This window comes from Protomyctophum parallelum, assembly GCF_964188405.1.
Source record: "Protomyctophum parallelum genome assembly, chromosome: 19".
NCBI lineage: Eukaryota > Metazoa > Chordata > Actinopteri > Myctophiformes > Myctophidae > Protomyctophum > Protomyctophum parallelum.
In genome coordinates this window covers 34,030,833-34,054,693 of record NC_139717.1, presented here as the reverse complement: position 1 = coordinate 34,054,693, position 23,861 = coordinate 34,030,833, and the positions used below count along the sequence as shown (strand labels likewise).

The following is a 23,861-nucleotide window of genomic DNA, read 5'->3' as shown; positions in this document are numbered from 1 at the left end:
GCAGAGTGAATGCCATTCAACTGATTGAGCTGCACAGGAAATGGCACCCCTAACCTTGGTTGGCAGTGTCAATGCCATGGTCTGCCAATTTAACCGCTTTAACCCTCGATGTCCCAATTTTGGACATACAGTAGGCAAATATTGTATTTTGCATTTATATTTATCGAAACATCGTAGATCTACAAGCTCATGCGTCGTGACACGTTGATTTCTAAATTTAGAAAATACTTTGTGGTTAAGTGGTGACAGACAGACAGACAGACACAGGTTTGCATTGCTTATCATCACTGTCTCACTCCGTGCGGAAGTTCTACCAAAGCACCCATAATCTCTGTCAGTCAGTGATCCCCGTCATTGCTTACCACTGGTAGGCCAAAAGACAAGCGTATTCCCTGGCAGCAGGACCTGACGCAGATCCGTGGAACTCCACCACCAAACACAGTGGTAGACCACACAGCCATTAACCAATTCTGACCTGAGATCAGATTCATACGAGGTTTCCACTGGACACACACTGGTCTGATTAACCCATTCTGACCTGAGATCAGATTCTAAAAATGTCAGTAGTTTTTAGATTTTTCGAAAATAGCAGACCTACAAGCTCGTAGCACGCCACTCGGTGGCGCGCTATGAGCTTGTAGATCTGCTATTTTTCAATAGCTAAAGCATAACATAATGCTAACACCAAAATGGGTGCCCGGCCAGAATGGGTTAAAGCACAATAGATCAACTTCAGTCCTGCGGTGTCTGGAATCGAGCTGCTCGGCTTCTAATGTTGATAAATTTGGCTTCACTCTCCCCCACAGGGGTTTGGTTCATTCATACAAATGATTAATTATATTATGGGTGTTTAGGTTGCATGGTATCACAAAGTGTGTGTGTGTGTGTGTGTGTGTGTGTGTGTGTGTGTGTGTGTGTGTGTGTGTGTGTGTGTTGCAAAGTGCAAAGTGAGCGAGTGAGTGATCTTACTGCTTCACTCTTTTGAAGTGGCTGTTTTAGGGTTATTACACTTATGTTAAGGTTAGGTAGTTTTGATCAGTCAGTCAGTGTTTAGGTATCAACGGAAACTAGAAAAAGTGCCCCTCGGGGCGGGGCAAGTCAGGTTGTGGCCTCCTGGTGGCGCTATAATAAGCCAATGTGAAAAGGGTGACATTTCTTCTTACGCCTTGGATGGCAATTGGATAATTTGAGGCATTTTGTTCCAAAAATGTGTTTTGCAAAAATCCACTTGTTGGTGGCGCTATAACAGACAAAAACGGTGGGATATATTCCTCAGCCTAGTAGGAAAGTCTGTGAAAGATTTCACGTAAATTGCACGCTCCGAGACATTTTGTTCCAAAAATGTGTTTTTCAGAAATCCACTTGTTGGTGGCGCTATAACAGACCAATGTGGAAAAGGTGGGATATATTCCTCAGCCTGGTAGGAAAGTCGGTGAAGGATTTCACGTAAATTGCACGCTCCGTTCATGATTTGAGGCTTTTTGTTCAATACGGGCCAATCCTGTAAACTTTGAAAGCCAATGTTAGCCAATTACGATGGAATCTGAAATATCGGACAGATCCGTATTGAACACATGACTATAGCCTAGAGATAGCGTGTAAAGATTTGTAGAATCTTTTGACAATATCTGGAGGAGTAATATAAAAAAAAAAGTTTTTCAAAAGTCTGCCTCCTGGTGGCGCTTTAACAGGTCGTTCATCGTTGGCATACAGGGAGTGTGTGCAAAATTTGGCATCGACCAAGTTAACGGTGCCGGAGATTAGCTGTTAACAGACGGACGGACGGAGTGCAAAACATACTCTCTCCCCATGCCTTTGGCCTGGTGGAGACAATCAGGCAGAAGTTCTTACAGGTATATGAGTACATGAGTAAGTGTGTCTCTGTCTCTCTCCAACCCAGCAACCATGTTGTTTAACTGTTGTTACTCTACCCACTGGGGTTGGATTAACTGTTGTTGGCTTTATGCCCAGCCTGTCGCATGGTAGTTATGTTTCAGATCCTGAGCTTTACGCAACTCTACGTCATCCAATCGTAACTCCGAAACTTTCTAAACTTTTGTTTTGCAATGCATTTGATTCTTTCTTACGTATCATTCTAAACTTCATCTTCAAAGTACTTTATTTTTCCTTTCGGAAACTTCTTTTGTGCATTGATTGGAACGTGTCTTGATGTGTGCTCACTCAGGGTAGACAACAACAACACAATGCAAATGTACGATGTGTCAAACACGAAGCAGCAGCTCAAAGGGCCCTGGCATGGATCACAAGTTTAGCTGTTACTTCCTGTCAAGTCTTATTTAGTTGCTGAAGTAAATGAGCTGAACAGTATATCACTATTATAGCCCAAAAACATACGTAAACGTGACTAAATACTCAGGCAAAGATACGGAGAATAGGACGGACGACGGTGAAGGCAGATGAGAACTTCCAAGTCCATTTTATTGTCAGAATTCAGAGTACAGACAAAGACAGCAGATCACAGCTATATGCAGGTCACAGCCATGGGGCTGGAGCCCCAGCCCCATGGAGAAGCTCCTTCAGCCTGTCGGCTTCTGGGAGGACTAACACCCAAAGTACATCTTCAGTAGGGTTTAAATACAACTCGAGACAAAGAGACATGACCAAAAGGTGGTTCCCTACCCCCACTGTCCCAAAATGGTCTAAAGTGGTCCATGCATGTCCAAATAAGGTAGTAGGCAGTGGTCAGCAAGCTCAAAGTAGGCCTGTAGGCTATTTACCATATAATGCAAGCTGTGAACTGGTGACTATATGCGTCTGCCCTGTTGTCTCTCACTCGAGCAGAGATACAAAGATCCACTTTAGTTTATTTAAACATATTTAGTCTGTCTAGTTTAACATTAGGCTATATTTAATGTGAATTGTGATAATATACATCATATCCTCCCTTTGAGGCTACCTTGCCTCATAAAACGAATATTGAACACAATTCACCCTAGACCTCCCTTTTGCACTGACTGGCTTGAACATCAGAAAACATGACACACAAAGAATCACATCAAACATTACAGTATGTATACAACGGTCATTCGTACATGTATGAAATTGACATAACTGATAAACCATATTACAAAAATCTGACACTGAATCACAGTACACGTCGCTGAATCCACCCCTTTTGCTTATCAAAGCAACCCAATATTCAAATCAAAGTGTGTTACAGTTTTCAAACTTGACATCTGAAGCTCTATAGCTTCAGCTAATGTCAAGGATAAATTTACCATAGTCATCCATAAAATGATTCGTAACTTTCGTTATTTTTAGTTAACTCCTCTTTTAGCACATGCAGAAAGCACTCATAACTTATATCTAAACACTCTGGAATACCAAGGCTCACAAATAACCAATCTACTGCAACGTCCCCCTAACCTTACCCTCTTCCCTGTTAAAAGAGCGGTACGTTTCCAGAACTCGGCATGCTAAAGGTTATACACTTACGTTAAAATCATAGAGTGTCCCATATACCTTTAGAGTCTCCCCACATGTCATAGCATAAATACCTTGTTGACTTTACCCATTCACAAATTTATTCGAACATAGAATAAGAACTTTATGCATAATTAGGACGGTTGACACTTATGCGTACGGCAGGGGCACTGCCTTTCGCCTGACAAAGAAACATCTAACTAACTGTACTCCGGTAAATATCTCTGTTCAGTTTCAAATCTCCCGTAGGCATATTCATCCCCATTAAGTCAACTTCTCTAATTAAAATACCCGACACATAAAAATCAACATACAGGCCCAGTATATGTTGAACTATAAACAAACGTAGACATATACATTTGAAATCAAATGGAACGATATCCATCTGATATATTATAACCATTCCCTGTAATGTAGCTCTTCTTTTCTTTGCCTCACCTTCTCGAGTGTTCAATTCATCAGCCAGCGCACAGGCCAGACGAAGTTGTGTTGCAGTACAGATGCGCACCGCATGGCGTAGGCCGCTCTGTTATGAAGAGTCGCCCATTGTCCGAAAACGTTCATTCTGAATTCTGATCTGAATTCACTTTTATCACCTCCTCCCTTTTCAGCCACGACATGACTGAACAATCAGAAAGTGAAATCAGCGCGTTGCCGTAGGCCTCTGCAAAGCAGAAGCGTGTTGCGCGCCGCGTTGCGAGCTTGTAGATCAGCCGCCTTGCATGCCGTCGCCCACGGTCGCCGTCGAACTACGCAGAGGCGCCCGCCGAGAAGAGTGAAGAAGCGCGTCACCGCCTCCCTTGGATCGCTGACCGCCGAAGAACGCCCACGGGCCGGCCGGGGCACATGCCACGCTGCGCACCCTTACCCCGCCGCCCAGTCGCCGTGCATCCTCTGGTCCCCGATCGATGAGAGCCGCCGTCGTTCATCGCCGCTCCTCCCCGCCGCGCCGGGCCGCGCCGTCGCCAGTGTGTCGACTCGCCGCTGGTTCGACTGCCGCACGCAGCACGCAGCACCGCGCCGTGCCGTCCTCCTCCATCCAAAAATTGCCGACCGAAATACTATATATTAGACTGAAAAATGCCCTCGCTGGTTCTCTCGCCTGGCGCAAAAAAGCACCAAAACAAAGCGACCGGGATCGGCACCACTTTGAAGTAAATGAGACTAAAAGTATTACTATACTATATCAGCCCATAAACATACGTAAACGTGACTAAATACTCAGGCAAAGATACGGAGAATAGGACGGACGACGGTGAAGGCAGATGAGAACTTCCAAGTCCATTTTATTGTCAGAATTCAGAGTACAGACAAAGACAGCAGATCACAGCTATATGCAGGTCACAGCCATGGGGCTGGAGCCCCAGCCCCATGGAGAAGCTCCTTCAGCCTGTCGGCTTCTGGGAGGACTAACACCCAAAGTACATCTTCAGTAGGGTTTAAATACAACTCGAGACAAAGAGACATGACCAAAAGGTGGTTCCCTACCCCCACTGTCCCAAAATGGTCTAAAGTGGTCCATGCATGTCCAAATAAGGTAGTAGGCAGTGGTCAGCAAGCTCAAAGTAGGCCTGTAGGCTATTTACCATATAATGCAAGCTGTGAACTGGTGACTATATGCGTCTGCCCTGTTGTCTCTCACTCGAGCAGAGATACAAAGATCCACTTTAGTTTATTTAAACATATTTAGTCTGTCTAGTTTAACATTAGGCTATATTTAATGTGAATTGTGATAATATACATCATTGCACTCTTCATTCACGTCTGTTTCTGGCATAGAGTTCAACCGAGGAACTGATGCCATCCACAGAGTGCCTGGTTGATGGCAGTCAGGCAGCACATTATTAGCTTTCCCTCTATGTAAAGAATCCCAACTAAATGCTTTGGTAGATTGTGTCAGTGTGATCGTGATTATTTCTTTATATATTTCTTTGTCTTGATTTGGGCCACAAAATTATCTCAACATAATGCACTTTGTCATTATTCCTGATTACACAGTAAAACCTGTATTGTTATTTAAAGCGAGTGTAAGTGAAAAAGAAAATGTCTGGTTTAAGTTAAAGCTCTATATTCTGAGTAAACAGGGTTCTCCCTGCTCTTTACTAAACAGAAAATACCCTTTCAAGTCGAGATGCCAATTACATCCAATCAGAGAACAATACAAAGATCATTATAATATCAACTTCAATTTCATAATGTTCCAATTTTGTCTTTTTTTTGTCTTTGTTTCATCACTTCTAATTTCACTTGTTTATCCTGTATTGAGTTCTCTCTTCTGATTACATAGAATTTGCATCCAGACATAAAAATGTGTTTTCCGTTTACTAGCTGGAGAGACATGCGTTTTCTGTTACTGGATCAACAGAAATTATTGTGATATAGAGCTACTGTATTTAACACGCATGCAGAATACAAGCTCATGTGTCGCATCACATTATTATTTGCATGACGCCATCATCATCATACAACAAAGTATAACGTTTAACCACTTAAACCCAGCGTCTGTATCCCAGGGAAAACATTCACAGAAAACAGCAGATCGAGAGAGAGCCAAAAGAGAAAGAGTCACTAGTATAGAGCCCTGAGGGATTCCGGTCAACCCAAGTACAGGGTTTAAGTGTTTAAAAGAGGTTCATTGTGAGAGTGGGTTAGTCTGCCAGGCTCGGGGCCCAGGCACACATGGTGGCACCAGGGAATTCTCCCAGTGTGGCTCCTCTGCTTTCAGCATCACGCCAGGACGTGAAGGTCACAGAGACAACCACAACAGTGCTGTCCTTTGTGTCCCAGCTTGCAACCAGCAAGCGGAGGCACTGAAATGTGTGGTGGTGGTGTTTCTTTTAGTTTAATATCCTTGTGTGCACTTGTATTTCATTCCTTGTATTTCACGCAACGCTTTCAATGCGTCTGAGTGGTGTTCAACATTTGTGAACTTTGTCCGGGTGTCAACCAATAGGGAAAAGTGCTGTGGTTGACCCCACTTGCATTTCACTTTTGATTTTCTTTCAGTAAACGTTGTCTAGACGTTTAACCATGGATCGGGTGGGGTATGGTGGCACCAATAGGGGAGGGGCGGCAGTCCCTCGAGCAACTTCACTTCGATATTGGAAGTTTTGTTTTCTTAATTCTTCAGTATATTTAGTCATTTATATGCCTGAAGTTTGTTTCCTTCTTTGACAAAGCAACAACTACTATTTCTTGGATGCCAGGCAGGCAGATTGGCATATTATGGGCATTGGGTGGTGGTTGTTTGTGTTAACATCATGGAATGAAATTATGTAAGTGATACACTTGTATGAAAGCTTATGAAAACAAGAGCCTGTAAAGATGGTCGACTAGGGAGAACGGCTTCAAAGGAATTCAATTAGCTAGTGCCGGTTGTTGCTTCAAGTACCCAGAGCAACACAGATCCTATCATACAGATCATATCAAACGCAGTCACCCGCACATGCGCCAAACCTTATCAGCGCAAGCACTTCCGCCTGGCATTGTGTGTGTGTGTGTGTGTGTGTGTGTGTGTGTGTCTGTCAGTCAAACAATATACATTACGTGACTCAGTGATTTGCTAGTCACTGAATCTGGTTTGATGTTCACTGAAGAAAATCATGTTGGACCATTTGCATTGTGTGTGATATTCTTCGTATCCTCGTTTTCCATTGTCAATCTCTCCCAATTCCACTTTGCTTTCATGTCAACGTGCAGGCCTCTGTTCAGTTTTTTACCAAAGCCGTAGAGCTCTGCGGCGTGAGCAGACGGGACTATTTTTAAAACCTTATAGCTGAATAAATAGACCTGCAAAACAGTACATTCCACCAACCGCACCGACCAGACCCAAATGTTCATACCACGGCATGGAGCAGGGACACGGCAATGGTAGGTTCTTATAACAGATTTCCGCCACATGCTGCTGTACTGAAGAGAGAGCCAGGGATCCATCCCTTCCTCTGATGATGGGCTGAGCAGAGAGAGAGAGAGAGACAGAGAGAGCGCTTTCCACTCGTAGGACGACAAAAAGAGGAGAGGGGATGACCTAACTTCATCCATGATTTCTGCGTCTTTTGTGTGATAGATTTTTGAATACTAGAATCCCTTTTCTGAGGCGAACATTAACCAAGAATAGCAAATCTACAAGCTCACGTCAATCCCTTTTTTACCCACATAAACCAATATACTTAATTGATCCGTGTCCCCTAGGGTTGTTCACCAAAAATAGCAGATATACCAACACGTGACACGTCCCATAGCAACACATATAGCGAACACAATGTTCACCTACAGTATGACATGCCAATAGGGATGATATGGGTTTAGGTGGTTAAAGAGAGTAAACTATATGAGAAATGTGTGACTTGTTGGAAGCCCATAGATACAGTATTTACCTGCTGTACAGTATGTGTATACTGTAGTGTAGATTGTAGATGGTATTGATGCTTAAGCTTGTATTGTTATCTTGGTGTACACAGCCCCAGATCATTGTAGTCTGTAGCTTCAGACCTTACCTCAGAATGCCTTTCACAGTCATCATTTTGACCATCGTTTGACTTTCTGGCTGCCAGACAAGAGTACAAATCATGTGGGTGTTGTTCTCACTGAAGCATCGGGCTGGCGGGGGAGAGAGAATGTAGTTCACAACAGTTTATTATTTATTAATGATATGTTTACCATAGTGGCAGACAGACCCACGGCAAGCGTTTGCATCTTAAGAGGGGAAAACAAAAGTGCCGTCTTTGTGTGTATATTTATGGCCCGGAGTGTTTTCATGCATAATTAATTGTCGTGAATCTTTCCCCAGCTGTGTTTCACGTCATGCCTTCACATGCAAGTGACAAAGGCCACTTTCTGCCTCGACAAAGCCTTTCCTGTGCTCGAGTTAGACTGGCACGTTTTCATCTGCATTGCAAAGGGGCTGTACGCGTTATGAATTTCTATGAATTTCAATGCAGGCGCATGCCGTAATAACCCATCACATTGTATACTGTAGTATGCTCCGGGGTCGCTCTTCTCACGTAAGAGAATGATGAAAACATTTGGCCTCTGCATTCACTTAAAGGATTTCATAGAAGACATGCATTCATAGTAGTGCTTTGTGTCAGTTAGTTGTATTGAAGAGCTGCGCGACTGTCAACCAACATGCTGCTATAATATTTTCAAATATAATCCGTTTTCTATTTTGCAATTATTATCCACTTAAATCTACAGTAGTTGACCGAGGCCTACTGGGGTCTATAATTGGTCAAAATTGATAAGGAATCACCCTTGGCTCCCGACATGCGTGGTGGGTTAAAACTAATTCGAGCTGCCTGTTAAAAATCACCCGTGGCTTCCTGTGAGGTTAGGGTTTGGGGTGGGTGTCTGTCTAATGACTGTAGGACTGTTGATATGTCTAACTAAACGCATGCAACCTTTCCATCTACACCAAATCCCTTTGCCATACATTGACAATATATAAGCTCACAATGTGTCATCTATTTTCACTGAACGTTCGCCTACCCTACAGTATTATGACATGCCCCAGAATAGGGATGCTAGGGTTTATAAACGGCAGTTAAATAAAGGCGGTATATGTACGGTAACAAAAGAACCAAATTCATGACAGACAGCTACAGTTAGCCTAACTGTGAGATGAGATACCCAGCACTGTAACAACCACACATCTCCCCGTCACGCGCCTTCGCCAGTGTCCTTTCTCTGCCAACATTACAGCCGTTTTCTCCCCGTCTCTCTGAACACTCATCTGCCTGTCTGGTCCCCCTGGGCCTGTGTTTATCCCCTGCTCTCCGTTGGCTCTGCAGCGTCACTACTCTGCAGTGCTGATGCAGCTGCTAGATGCTGACAAAGGAGACGATTGCTCATCCAGGCAGCCGACGTCCCACTGGCAGGAAAGCTAGGCCCGCTGGCCCTCACAAGGCCCCCGGTTAACATGAAGGGGCTGCCATGCCTGCCCTTAAATATTGCATTTAGCTGATGGGTGCTTAAAGCTCTCCCAGCAGTAACTACTGTAATAGTAAACCTTTAAATGTCCCTGTGATATCCTCAATAAATCCCTCTCTTTACTCTAAGAGCTAAGCAAGCTAAGTAAAGAGAATAGAAAGGACTTTACTTTTCCTTACATGACCCTCACCTTCACAGTCTCCTATAACTTGTGAAACGTCCCGCAAGGACTAGGCCGTAGTCAGAGTTATAATGCCTCGCTTTTTTACTGCTAAAGAAGCTGCAATATCAGCAATCTTCTCAACTTGAAGAGCGTCCCGTCTTGCTCTGTTCAAGGTTGTTATTTTCTTCTTGTGAGACTTGGACCAATGTCGCCCTGAGCATATTTCAGAAATTGAGAGCTATGCTCTTTCCTCAAAAACACATTTTGTAAATAATCCATTGCTTCCACTTCTGCTGTGAAGTAATGTGTGTGATGCATCATGCCTCTTGTGCACTCCCAACTAAGCCAGTGCCATTATTGTAGGCTGCAATAGGCATTTAATCCATCCTCTACACAGCTTCAGTCAGTCACCATGTCAGTGAAAGGTGTTAACCCAGAAGCAGCACCCTGCACCAGCTCTCCAGGGAGCGTGATGGATGGCCCATTCTACAGTATAACTCTACCATGCCATATCTTCACAACCACAAGTTCAGATAATTTCAGAATACCACCTGTAAAATCGTCGGCGTAATCCGGTTTTAACTCGGAGCGTATAATTACATGTGTACCCCTCCCAGTCGCATGAACACTTTATTTATTGATAGAGATAGTAGACCGACAGGACATGGAGAGAGGGAGAGACATGCAGCAAAGGCCGTCGGGATCGGGAGTCAAATCCGTGACAAAAGTCAAGGTGGCATCAGCAGTCTAGGTGCCCAGACGGCTACGACAGCCGTCCGGGGCCAAGACTGAGGATTTTGACTGCGTGACGTCATTCATAGCAACTACTACAGTATGCTACAGCTTTGCAGGACTACTACTCCCTACAACTATGCTAAAGCTGTAGCCTGCAGCTGTGGCGCTCTGCGAATGCTGCTATTATTGAAATGGCAACGTGCCCTACTTTTACCCCTGAGAGAGTAGCCCTTAAATGAACTAGGAAGTGGGCGGCTGAGGGGAGGAGGGGTGAGTTTTAAGTTAAACTGTACAAAACCATAGGAGGGTTATGCATGCATGAATGCCTCGTAGCTGGCTTTATAGTATGGCATTCCTGCGTGCACAGCCCTGGCTGGCACCTCAATGCACACCGACACTGGTCCCCCCTCTGTGGAGCTCGTTGTGCAGAATGCCAAAGTTGGCAGAATGGCTTTCATGAGATGATTGTGTGGTAGATATGTGTGGGCTGCTTTTTGTGTGGATATTCAGGGGTTTAGGACTCAAGGAGACTATACACAGTATGAATACTGTATATTCATAAATATGTATTTATTTAATATATTTAATATGTTGTTTGGGACTGCTGTTTCCCATCTCATCATTATCATAATACAGCAATAATGTATAATTCTTCACAGTAACAAATCGCAATATGCAGTCCATTTAATACATGTTTGATGCGGCCCTGCGCCGCGGCCTCACGGGTCAGCGTGGCCCCGGTGGTCCCGGCCGGTAGCAGCGTCAGAATGACTGGATCCGTTGTCCCTGCTCCAAGTCATGTGACATGATGGCTCTGTGTGGCTGCCTGAATGGCTCTCCCCCGCAGCCCCTGTGTGCCATTATGTTTTATTGGGAAAAAAGGAGCTGCTGATGAAAAGAGAGAACCAGCTCTCTCTCTCTCTCCCCCCCAGGCTCAGCGCACACATACACACACACACACACACACGCACTCACAGCAAAGCAAAGCCTGCTGGCCATCCACCTTAAGCCATCGTACAACGGTGTCACATGTGACGAAAATAGCCACATAGAGACGAAAATGTACATGCTCACAACACTTCACATTCTATAGATCAGCTTGCTATTTCCGTGCTGTGTGCAGTATCGGTCTCATTACTCAAGTAGGACGACAGACAGACGAGGCAGCCCACTCAGTGGATGCAGACATGAATGGCAATTTTCTGTTGGCCTGAAAATCACTTCCACGCTGAGGGCGGCGAAAGTGTATTTTAGGATGTAATCCTCGCACAGGTTTGTGCACCGATGCTTAAAATAGACTTTTGCTATCCCACAGCTCAAAAAAGAAAGCCAGCCTTGAATGATGTCAGCCAGAATATTTGAATACTACAATATCTTGACCTAAATTCGTTGATTCAGTTTGCTACAGTTTGTGATGTGACCATGTTCGTTTTCAGCACGCGCTGGAAACATTATTTTCTGTCCTTTATTTTATCCGTGTTTTTCATCAGTATCACACTTTTAGTTTCTCTGTGTACTGTGTCTTTATTTACTTTTCAATGGATCTTTATTTCAGCATCCCTTCATCCCCTTTCTCAATCTATTTTCTCCATCTCTCTCTTTCTCTGTCTCTCTCTCTCTGTCAAGACAAACTGATGTTGGACCTATTCAACCTACACATGCATGCACGCGCACACACACACACACACGCACACACACATGCACGCACACATGCATGCACACTCACACACACACACACACACACACACACACACACACACACACACACACACACACACACACACACACTTAACATGTCATCATATATACGCAGTTACACACACACACACACACACACACTCTGACACACTTAACATGTCATCATATACTGTATACACACACACACACACCACACCACATGGTCGCCTACATAATGTTTAACCATTTCAACCCTATATACATTGTTGACCAGTGTGTCCCCCAGTCACCTACCAGTATCTATACTTGATGTCATTGTTTTTTCCCTTGCACCGAATCCCGTTACCAAAATATAGCTCACACAATGAACATTGTGAACTTGTAGAATGGCTATTTTCACAGAATGTTCAGCTGTTACATAAGACCGCGTGCATGAGTTAAAGGGTTCTAAGCATGTTTGCGCGGCAGACTGTGCTGGAAAGTGCCGCCGCTATACGCTCTGTCAGTCAATTGAGCCAGGAAGAGGCTAGCTTAAATGAGATTAGCTGTGCTGATCTTTAAAGTCAAATTAGACACTAATGGGTTATAACGTATTTGGCGTGTGTTAGCGCGGTGGCTCTGTGTTGTAAATGAAGGGCAGTGGGAGAAGCGTGCCATGCAGAGTTTACCTCACAATGAGTCCACTGTGTGGTCACTCACTGAGCTAACAAGGTCTGTAAAGGCCATGGCTGTGGGAAACAAACATGTACAGTTGCCATCTACCCTTGAGTAATTTTGTTTAGTTAGACTTTGTGGTGTTGTTACCCATTCTGGTCATATTCTGGTGACCTCGTTCTGGTTTATGGCATTCAAATCAGAACATCTCAGTCTACCATCATTTGATAATTAGTTGATTACTCAGTCACCATTGGACAAAAATGTCCTTGGTAGAAGTCTATCCGATGCTATAAATAAGTTCAAGGAAACAATACCAATATGTTACCAGAATATGGGGGCTTTTCACGAATTGAGGTGACTAATTTATTTTCTTTTTTTATAAATCTTTTTATTGAGATTTTCACTGAAAGATATCCCAGGATCAGGTAGACACAGTAATAGTCATGATCACAGATCATATTCCTTGGGTAATATGACAGATTTAAAGTAAGTACAACATAAGATCTGAGTTATTTTGTTTACAGAGATGAATAATAAGGTGACTATGCTACTGAACACCCCGAGCCCCTCCCAAAAAGTAAAATAAATATATATTTTCTCCCCTTCATACCCAATTTGATAATATGCCATATGCTTAGTGGTCCATCCCTGCAAATCCCCACAGAAGGTCATTGGGAGGATGAAGATGGTCACGGGTCTCCTCCGATACCCGAGCTTCAAGCCACCAGCTTCTTTTCACCTGACAGTTAAGAGCCTCACTAGGGGGGCGTAACGCATGTGGAGGAACACGCTATCCTCCCCAGTTCTACTCCCCCCTGAACAGGCGCCCTGACCATCTGTACGGAACATCAATGCAGCGACAGAAATCAACTCTCCCTCCCCATTCGCCTTCCCACCCATGAACACGGCCAATTGTGCTCGTTGGAGCGCCCGGCCAAGTCGAATGCACTATGGAGTCTATGCTCCATGGAGTCTATGCTCCATGGGGTCTATGCTCCATGGAGTCTATGCTCTATGGAGTCTATGCTCCATGGAGTCTATGCTCCATGGAGTCTATGCTCCATGGAGTCTATGCTCCATGGAGTCTATGCTCCATGGAGTCTATGCTCTATGGAGTCTATGCTCCATGGAGTCTATGCTCCATGGAGTCTATGCTCCATGGAGTCTATGCACTATGGAGTCTATGCTCCATGGAGTCTATGCTCCATGGAGTCTATGCTCCATGGAGTCTATGCTCCATGGAGTCTATGCACTATGGAGTCTATGCACCATGGAGTCTATGCTCCATGGAGTCTATGCTCCATGGAGTCTATGCTCCATGGAGTCTATGCTCCATGGAGTCTATGCTCCATGGAGTCTATGCACAATGGAGTCTATGCTCCATGGAGCATAGACTCCATGGAGCATAGACTCCATGGAGTCTATGCTCCATGGAGTCTATGCTCCATGGAGTCTATGCTCCATGGAGTCTATGCTCCATGGAGCATAGACTCCATGGAGTCTATGCTCCATGGAGTCTATGCTCCATGGAGTCTATGCTCCATGGAGTCTATGCTCCATGGAGTCTATGCTCCATGGAGTCTATGCTCCATGGAGTCTATGCACTATGGAGTCTATGCTCCATGGAGTCTATGCTCCATGGAGTCTATGCTCCATGGAGTCTATGCTCCATGGAGTCTATGCTCCATGGAGTCTATGCTCCATGGAGTCTATGCTCCATGGAGTCTATGCTCCATGGAGTCTATGCTCCATGGAGTCTATGCTCCATGGAGTCTATGCTCCATGGAGTCTATGCTCCATGGAGTCTATGCACTATGGAGTCTATGCTCCATGGAGTCTATGCTCCATGGAGTCTATGCTCCATGGAGTCTATGCTCCATGGAGCATAGACTCCATGGAGTCTATGCTCCATGGAGTCTATGCTCCATGGAGTCTATGCTCCATGGAGTCTACAGTATGCTCCATGGAGTCTATGCTCCATGGAGTCTATGCTCCATGGAGTCTACAGTATGCTCCATGGAGTCTATGCTCCATGGGGTCTATGCTCCATGGAGTCTATGCTCTATGGAGTCTATGCTCCATGGAGTCTATGCTCCATGGAGTCTATGCTCCATGGAGTCTATGCTCCATGGAGTCTACAGTATGCTCCATGGAGTCTATGCTCCATGGAGTCTATGCTCCATGGAGTCTATGCTCCATGGAGTCTACAGTATGCTCCATGGAGTCTATGCTCCATGGAGTCTATGCTCCATGGAGTCTACAGTATGCTCCATGGAGTCTATGCTCCATGGGGTCTATGCTCCATGGAGTCTATGCTCTATGGAGTCTATGCTCCATGGAGTCTATGCTCCATGGAGTCTATGCTCCATGGAGTCTACAGTATGCTCCATGGAGTCTATGCTCCATGGGGTCTATGCTCCATGGAGTCTATGCTCTATGGAGTCTATGCTCCATGGAGTCTATGCTCCATGGAGTCTATGCTCCATGGAGTCTATGCTCCATGGAGTCTACAGTATGCTCCATGGAGTCTATGCTCCATGGGGTCTATGCTCCATGGAGTCTATGCTCTATGGAGTCTATGCTCCATGGAGTCTATGCTCCATGGAGTCTATGCTCCATGGAGTCTATGCTCCATGGAGTCTACAGTATGCTCCATGGAGTCTATGCTCCATGGGGTCTATGCTCCATGGAGTCTACAGTATGCTCCATGGAGTCTATGCTCCATGGGGTCTATGCTCCATGGAGTCTATGCTCCATGGAGTCTACAGTATGCTCCATGGAGTCTATGCTCCATGGAGTCTATGCTCCATGGAGTCTATGCTCCATGGAGTCTATGCTCCATGGAGTCTATGCTCCATGGAGTCTACAGTATGCTCCATGGAGTCTATGCTCCATGGAGTCTATGCTCCATGGAGTCTACAGTATGCTCCATGGAGTCTATGCTCCATGGAGTCTATGCTCCATGGTGGTGGGCAGGGAGTTTATCCTGCACCACCCGGACGTCCCAGTAGTGGAACCTGTTGAGCCCAAATCGACAAACCCCGGATAAGTAATCCAAACAACATTACCCAAACATAAAGTGAGATATCCGGCCCTCCAAAAGGATATTGAATGCTTCAATCTGGCATCAGTATGTACATCAATTATGCCTATCAACAAGTAAACAAACCAGATGGATGAATAATAGAATAATGAAACGGTGAGTCCAGTCCATCAATCGAATGTAACCCCTAATTGTTACAGTCTCACCATAGGTATCATAAGTTCCAAGTATAATTCTTGCATGGTTTAGTATTAGAAATGTCCATTTCTCAGTCCAGTCACCGGAGGAAAAATATTCTCTATGAGGCAATTCTCTGGGCAATATCGGTAGAGGGTGCATTGGAGTAACTAAAAGTATTTTTTTCCGATGGAAACAAAATCCCTTTTTTGCCAAAAAGTACCGTTTATACGTGTGGTGGGGGGCTCAGAGTGCTCCCACTAAGGAAAGTAGGCTTTCTAATGACACAACCCGCCTTTGTTTTGGTGAGTAGCAAAAACGTTCTTTTTATTTACGCTAAAGAGGAGAGGCTGGTCTGAATTCCATGTGAGATTTAAAAGCGAAAGTAGCAGAGCCTTACTGTAGGGCAGAATCATAGAAGCAGTAAGGCTATGGACCAGAGCTAAACTGAACCCCAAACTACCAAATAAAATAATGACAATATCCATAAACAATTTACCATTGAGACAAAGGTGCCTATATAAAGAAAGAGCAGTTCACATATATACCCATTCATCATTAGCGGACACACTCAATCCCCCCGCCCTTCACAAATATCAGTAGTCTAGCCACTTAGTTAACTTGTTAATCATATCTAAAATGAAATACCAAAATTATAATGAAGTAACAAATATATGTACATATACCTGTACACATAATAAAATAAGAAAAATCATTAGTGGCAAATACCCCAAAACAAAGAAAACAACACACATACAGTATATATAGTTTGTATTTACCGTATTTATTTTCAGAAGAGATAACAGTCAGTGCCTATCAGAGCTTTAGAGCTGTACTCCGTGTGAATTGTATTGCTGCACTTTGTTTGGGGTGGAATCCACAGATTGTAGTAAGTAGTTGCAGCTCACACGTGGCACCTGAGGTCTGCATCAGAGCCTGTTGTACTCGATTCATAATAGTATTGTCCGGCTCAGTCTTCAGAAAGGGAATGAATGAGTTCTCTAGTCTAATGCACCATGCAGTCTGCTATTGATGAGAGAGAGAGAGGGGGAGGGGGTGGAGAGAGCGTTAGAGAGCATTGCAGAGAGAATAAATGAGGCCATAGGCTATATGTTTTGGATTAAAGCTGCATTCTGGAACTTATTCTAATTTATTCTAACCACATCCCTATTGTATTCTGGAGCAAACATTTGGCCAAACGACAAGCAATGTGTTGTGAACTTGCCTTGTAGATTGGCTATTTTCAGCCCAGAGTATAATTTAACTACAGTAGCACAACTGGAGGTGGCTCCCTGTGGTAGGGAAGGACCACTACCGGTTGACAAGTGCTATTACATGAAGGGAAGTGTATAGTCCTACAGATTAGTGAGACCAGTACTGTATGTATTTGGGTAGGCTGACAGAGACACTGGTTCATTCGATGGGATGGTGATGAATTGAGTGTTTAACTCGGGCTGTCACGATCATGACATTTTAGCAGACCATATGAAAATAATTGCGATTAACAATTTCACTGTGTTTTCGTTCTGGCATTACACATTGGAACATAGAAATTGAAATTACATTTCTGTTTGCCTTTTAAGCTTTGTAAACAACAATCGCAGATGTGACACATACCTTAAATATAAGCAATAATCGCAATTACTGTAGAACATTTACTTACACATTTAAATATGTGTCAACTATTTATACAGAAGAATGGAAACGATTCTGGCAGTTGTGCAAAAATAATGCAATAATTGCGATCAGACGATGAGGTAATTGTGACAGGCCTGTTCTGTGTGTCCCTGCAGGGCCTGTGTTCTGGCTGTGTTCTGGCTGTGTTCTGGCTGTGTTCTGGCTGTGTTCTGGCTGTGTTCAGGGCCTGTGTTCTGGCTGTGTTCTGGCTGTGTTCAGGGCCTGTGTTCTGGCTGTGTTCAGGGCCTGTGTTCTGGCAGCGCACAAAGCAATGTGGAGAAAATAAAGATCCTGAACTGCTGAAAACCAGAGGTAAGCCTGTAGCGGAGTTCCTCAGGGCTCTATGCTAGACGTGTCTGTTTTCACTCTATTAAACATCTTGGCAGAAAATAGCCAATCTACAAGGCTGCTCAGTGCTCACAACGCAACGCATTGTCAACTTGTAGCTTTTCAGCTCTTGTTTGATCATTTTCACAGATAGCTTTCACCTATAATAATGACATGCCCAAATCCAAGTTGAAACTGGTTAATTATTGCTGACACACAACACAGCGCGCGCGCACGCACACACACACACACACACACACACACACACACACACACACACACACACACACACACACACACACACACACACACACACACACACACACACACACACACACACACACACACGTGTAACCCCAAGCAAATAGTTGCATCAGACGGATTCATGTGCATGCAGTGCACAAAGCAGGCACAGACACACACATACTGTAATACATACGAGCGCGCGCGCACACGCTCACACACACAGTAAACACAAATACATGCAGAAAACCACACACACATTGCACAAGGGGAACATTCACACATGCATCTACACTACACGCATCGTGCACACACAGTATACACATGCACATACTGTGGAAAGCCACATGGTTTCTGGCCAGCTTGCCAACACTAGTTGAGAGTATTTGCCACAGGCACTCCTGCTGTCCACAACCGCAACATCTCTTCACCTGCTACTGCAGCAGCACTACACAGACTGCACACTTAATGGAACATGTCATAACCAATTGGACCCCCATAAAGAGTCCATTTTGTACAAATGGATAATGAACACTGGGCAATCAGGCATCGTGCTGTGTGTACTTGTGGTGGATTGGAGTTTTTGCCGGTTTCAAACTTCAAGATGTCTTTATTGTTGCATCTTGTAAATTAGGGTATCCCATGCTTCTTTTTATTTTTCCTGGCTTGTTCATTCACGAATGTGATTGTGGAAGTAGTCAGCGGCTCAAACTTCTAAAAATCTAAGATATTTGGTATTTCATGACCCTTTGTTTTCTTTCTTTGTCCTGTTGTGAATGATTTTGATATTTCTTTCCCTGGTATGCTGCAGTGTCATAGGACAGGTGAGGAAATAATGATAAAAACCAGATTAAAAGCTAAAGTGATGGTATACTATATAGAGTCAATCGTGTACTGGTTATGAGCCCTTCATTTTCTCTGTCCATGCAAGGCTTAAATCCTGCCATTCCCTTCCCTTTGCCCGGCTCTATACTATCTTAATATCATTGCTGTTGGGCAAAAACCCTGTTTTAGTTTTTTTCTTGTTTTTTTTTTTTTCAAAATTACGAAAGTGCAGTGAAAGTCTTTCTGTGGGTTTTATCAATATCAAACCAATATTAACAAAATCTTGTGCCAAATTAACTACATTGGATGGATCAATTGAAGTGTTCAGGGTTACTGTACTGTGTGCGACCTGGCCCCTGTCTCCACTGTTCTCCCTGGCGTCTCTAATCCTAGTGGCAGCTGTGCCATGTGGTAGGCATACCACGTCACTACTCACCAGTGGTGGAAAAAGTACTACATTTCTTTACTTAAGTAAAAGTATCAATACTGCAATATAGAAATACTTTACACCACTGGATTCAGGCCTCACTGTCACCTCTGACCCAAGTCACCGTGATTTTGCTGCTTCCGCAAGGCCTTGTGGAAGATGTCCGACCAAAGGCTTGCATGCATTAAGCCCTATAAACTCCATTGACCCGTGTTCTCCAGGGATCTATACTTGGCCCACTTCCTTTTCCCCCCCTTCATTACTATTTAATATGTATTTCCTTATATAACGTGACATGTTGTGACTCGGCTTGTAGAATAGATTGTATATTTATGCAGATTGTTCGCCTATATGACATGCCCAGAGTTGGAACGTTAGGGTTCATGTGGTTAAACAGCTTTTGCTCAGATGTCTGGAGGCCCTTCTCTCAGTGAGAGGTGGGTTCGCATGAAATGCAACGTGAGCATCAGCGCAATGCGTCTCCCCATGCAGTCCCAGGGGGCTTGGACAGTACTGTATGTGCTGTGCTGTACACAGGCTCTCTCATGTGAGGTTACTTATATACAGCCTTCCGACCTCAGGTCAGCCTTATGCCTGAATTACACTGTGTAATTACAGCACTGTAACCCAAAGAAAATGGTACACAAGATGTACAATCTCACAACTCGATCATCACGTTGCAACACGTTGCAAGCTTGTAGATCGGCGCACAACACTGGCGCGCAACTAAGTGTAAAATCATGCATTTATTCATTGATTAATACTTTATTAACAGTTTGCAAAAAGTACAGGGGTACTAACAGTTCTACAATAATGCTCAAAGGATAACACAAAAAGCCCTGAAGGCTTGATTCCGTTGTGGTCCCATCAGCATGCATTATGCATTACACACTCTGCTGATCTGGGCATGTGAGCGGTGCCTCAGTGAGCCAGCACACGTGCCATCATCTACTCACAATGTCACTCGGGTTCAGATCCTGAACGTGACGTTTGTCCGATGTGTGTCATATTGGTCACTGACTGGAAACCAGTCGAATCTCTGGTCGAGACGAGGGTCTGGCACTCCTCAGTTTGAATTTCATTTTGCTCACCCCAGAGTTGTGCGTGACCAATTAGAGCCCACTATTCAAAGTGAGACTTATTTGCTGTGACGTCATGGAATCTGTTTGTAAATATCTACGCAGTGATATTAGTCTGGCCTTGCCAGGCCAGGTCTGGCAGACTAGCTGACTTCGCTCTTCTGCAATGTTGGCCATTGTTGGGGTGTCCCACCTCCCAGTCAGTAGACAAAGGAGACACATTGTGAAGTAAGTAAATAAATAAATAAAACCGCAATCTACTGTACCAGCAGCTCTAAGTGGTAAGGAGCTTTCATTTGGTTGAATTCCTTAACAGTGGCTTAGTGTAAAAGTGACAAGTGAACACACAGGATTCTCCCAGGACACCAGAATCATCTGAGCGTCCAACATTCGGATTCATACATTTATGCAGGCTCATTTTGCTGCTGGCTACATCTAGTTAGCTACATCCAGTCCACATTGTACTAGAACGAAATTGCATTGTATTGAATTGAACAACTTGCTGCAGAAAAGTGGGTGAAATTGCTTGTTGTATGAGCTCCATCATAGCACTTTCAAGAAAGATGGAAATAAATCTGGGCAATGTGAAATATATACATAAGGTGTGTGTGTGTGTGTGTGTGTGTGTGTGTGTGTGTGTGTGTGTGTGTGTGTGTGTGTGTGTGTGTGTGTGTGTGTGTGTGTGTGTGTGTGTGTGTGTGTGTGTGTGTGTGTGTGTGTGTGTGTGTGTGTGTGTGTGTGTGTGTGTGCGCACGTGTGCGCGCACGTGTACGCTCACCCGCAAGCTGCATGAGCTTGCAAATGTGAGGTTTGCAATTGTGGTCGGTGACAAACAGAAATGAGTCACCGATTGTCGCTTCTCGTCTCGTTCTTGCGTGGCGGTGTGGGCTGCGGAGCTATTTGCTGAAATGTCAGCATGGTGTAGCCCTGGAACTGGGGCTCCATTGTGGCCAGTGGTTCTGCCCGATGGTACCGGCCTCGGGACACCAGTGAGGCGGCGCGGGAGTGCAGCGATGTGGCTAACTTAAACCTCGCCCCTTTCCATTGACTCTAATGCTGGCATTTCGGTGGCCTCGACTCGACAAAGCAATCGGTTCTCAATGAGCCGCTCTGTGCAACGAGTTGTATAGTCTTTGTAGAGCCTACGCAGAATGAATCCAGGTTCCCTGTGCCACTTAAGCCCTACTGTATAGTGTACACAGTACTGTATATACTTAATTCTGTGACAACTTGGACTGTTTTCGGAAAGTGTTTAGGGAAATGGCAAATAGGGATGCCAGTTGAAAGTGGTTAAGCTCTCTGCATCATAAGTCCACCTCAAAACATCAGCATTGCAGCATTATAGTCAGCCAGCTTGTGTACTTAACACACAGAGACGTCATTACAATGTCATGGACTTGAGTCTGGTTCGATGTTGCATGTAAACAGAGACAGACAGAACTGTATTAATCCCAAGGAGCATTCCGTTGTCAGCACCGCAATAAGGATGAAACAAAGACACAGGTAAGTTAAGAGTAGTGAACAAGTACAGAGAAGTAGTGACACTAGTAGTAGCAAAAAAACGATAACACTATAATACCACCAGTAAGACACCTGAGGGCGTGAAGCGACCTCGCCCGTGCACTGGCCATATATGGAGCGTACAGGGTTTGATGAGGTCAGATCAACATATGGAATGTCAGAACCAGTCAGCTCCATATAAGGAGAGTTAAGGGTGGCAGCGGGGCAGTGTCTTGAGTGCACAGGGTTTGATGTTGGCCCAGGTAGGGGCCTGGCCTTAATTCTCGGGCCTGTTGAGAACGGCTGCCGGGCGCATCTGCACAAATAATTTTGGGGCAGGCCTGGCGACTGTGTGGCTCAGGAGGTAGAGCAGGTCATCCAATGATCCATGGGTCGGCGGTTCGAATCCCGGCTCCTCCTGTCTACATGGGCAAGACACTGAACCCCAAATTGCTCCCGATGTGCTGGTTGGTGCCTTGCATGGCTTCAGCCGCAATCGGTGTATGAATGTGTGTGTGTGAATGGGTGAATGTAATGCACACTCTATGTAAAGCGCCTTGGATAAAGGCGCTATATAAATGCACTATTTACCATTTACCTATCTAGTCTAGAGTTTAAATGGACAGGTATCAGTCAAAAGGGAGACATCGAAGAGGAAGGATGGATGGGGAAGGTTCAACATAGAACAGGTTTTGACATATATCCATATACTAATATTGATGACATCAGGGATCTCCATATATGGGCTTAATTGTGTGACAGCAGGTTACATTATTCATCCCTGATGATGTCACGTGATGTCACAATACCTGGGCACCATATACTGTGTGGGGGCTTTCCCCATGTATGGGGATTTTGAGTGATACACTGACGGGAAATGCACGATTACATAGTTAACTAAACTAAAAAACAAGTATAAAGATGATGCCTGGGCTGGTCAGGTGTGCATATACGTAGTGTATAGGCTAGCTGAAGGTAACCTGTGCTTCCAACGAAAACAACATATACTGTAAATAGACTCGACCTACAGTACAGTATGTCATCCCTTCTCTGTGAAAGAGTGGTTACGCTTCCTCAAGCTCTATAGAGCTAGTCATAGTCTGTCTTATTATCGCTGTCATGCAGGAACCTTGTATGTCCAAATATTATCTTTTGTATTTATTAATACCCTGTTTTATACTTAGTTCTATGACAGTGTTGTGCAAATGCATCATCGTATCATGAGCATATAATGACATGCCTTACTAGGTGTGCCAGGTTGAAAGTGGTTAACATCTGTTTGTGGGTTTTATTGAACCAATGAAAAGTATTAACAAGAGCTGAAATAATGACTACATTGGATCCGGTGGATGCATTTCGCCAGTAATTCCATGGCCCAAACAGGGACGCCAGGTTGTAAGCTGTTATAAGTCTGTCTGTGGTGGGTTTCATGAATATTAACCAATGAAAAGAGCTTGTGACTACATAATGACTACATTGGATCCACTGGAACACAGTTTATTTATTTCGTTTCCATCCGTTTTGGACATACAAGGTTTCCGCCTGACATGACAAGCCACGATATATAGTAGCTGAGCTCCCTCTTGGCTCTTTCAGTAGAGCACACATTCAGCAATAACTTAAAGGCTGTCAAGAATGCTGTGTTTGAGAAGAAGAAAAAAGAGGGGTAGACGTCAGCAAATTAGCAGCGGCAGAGCGGCAGCAGTGCTGAAGCACTTACAACAGGCCCACTGAGAGAGGGAAGCCATCGCTGGGAAACATCAAAGCACCTTTGTGGTGCCTCTGACAGATGCAGGGTATATGGACGGTGGTGGAGTTTCTATAGTCATCGGTTTGAGGCCCCGCTTGCAGTGGTGCACGGAAAGTAATGTGCGTTTGCTCAAGTACTGTGCTTAAGTGTACAATGTTTTGATGCTTTATACTTCTGCTCCACTGCATCTCAGAGGCAAATGTTGTCCT

The 23,861-nt window shown here is 44.4% G+C and overlaps 2 protein-coding genes across 4 annotated transcripts in view; both read left to right on the top strand.

Annotated features, from left to right (window-relative positions):
- LOC310876930 (organic cation transporter protein) overlaps positions 1–17,804 on the top strand; it is a gene marked incomplete at both ends in the record, with an annotated part of 37,032 nt that extends 19,228 nt beyond the window's left edge. Inside the window, 3 exon segments of the mRNA XM_083790579.1 lie at positions 4,153–4,412; positions 6,170–6,251; positions 17,618–17,804. Of these exon segments, the coding sequence (XP_083646705.1) occupies positions 4,153–4,412; positions 6,170–6,251; positions 17,618–17,804 (529 nt within the window).
- The window catches only part of fynb (FYN proto-oncogene, Src family tyrosine kinase b), a 95,622-nt gene that overhangs the window by 3,022 nt on the left and 68,739 nt on the right, over positions 1–23,861 (top strand). The window lies entirely within an intron of this gene.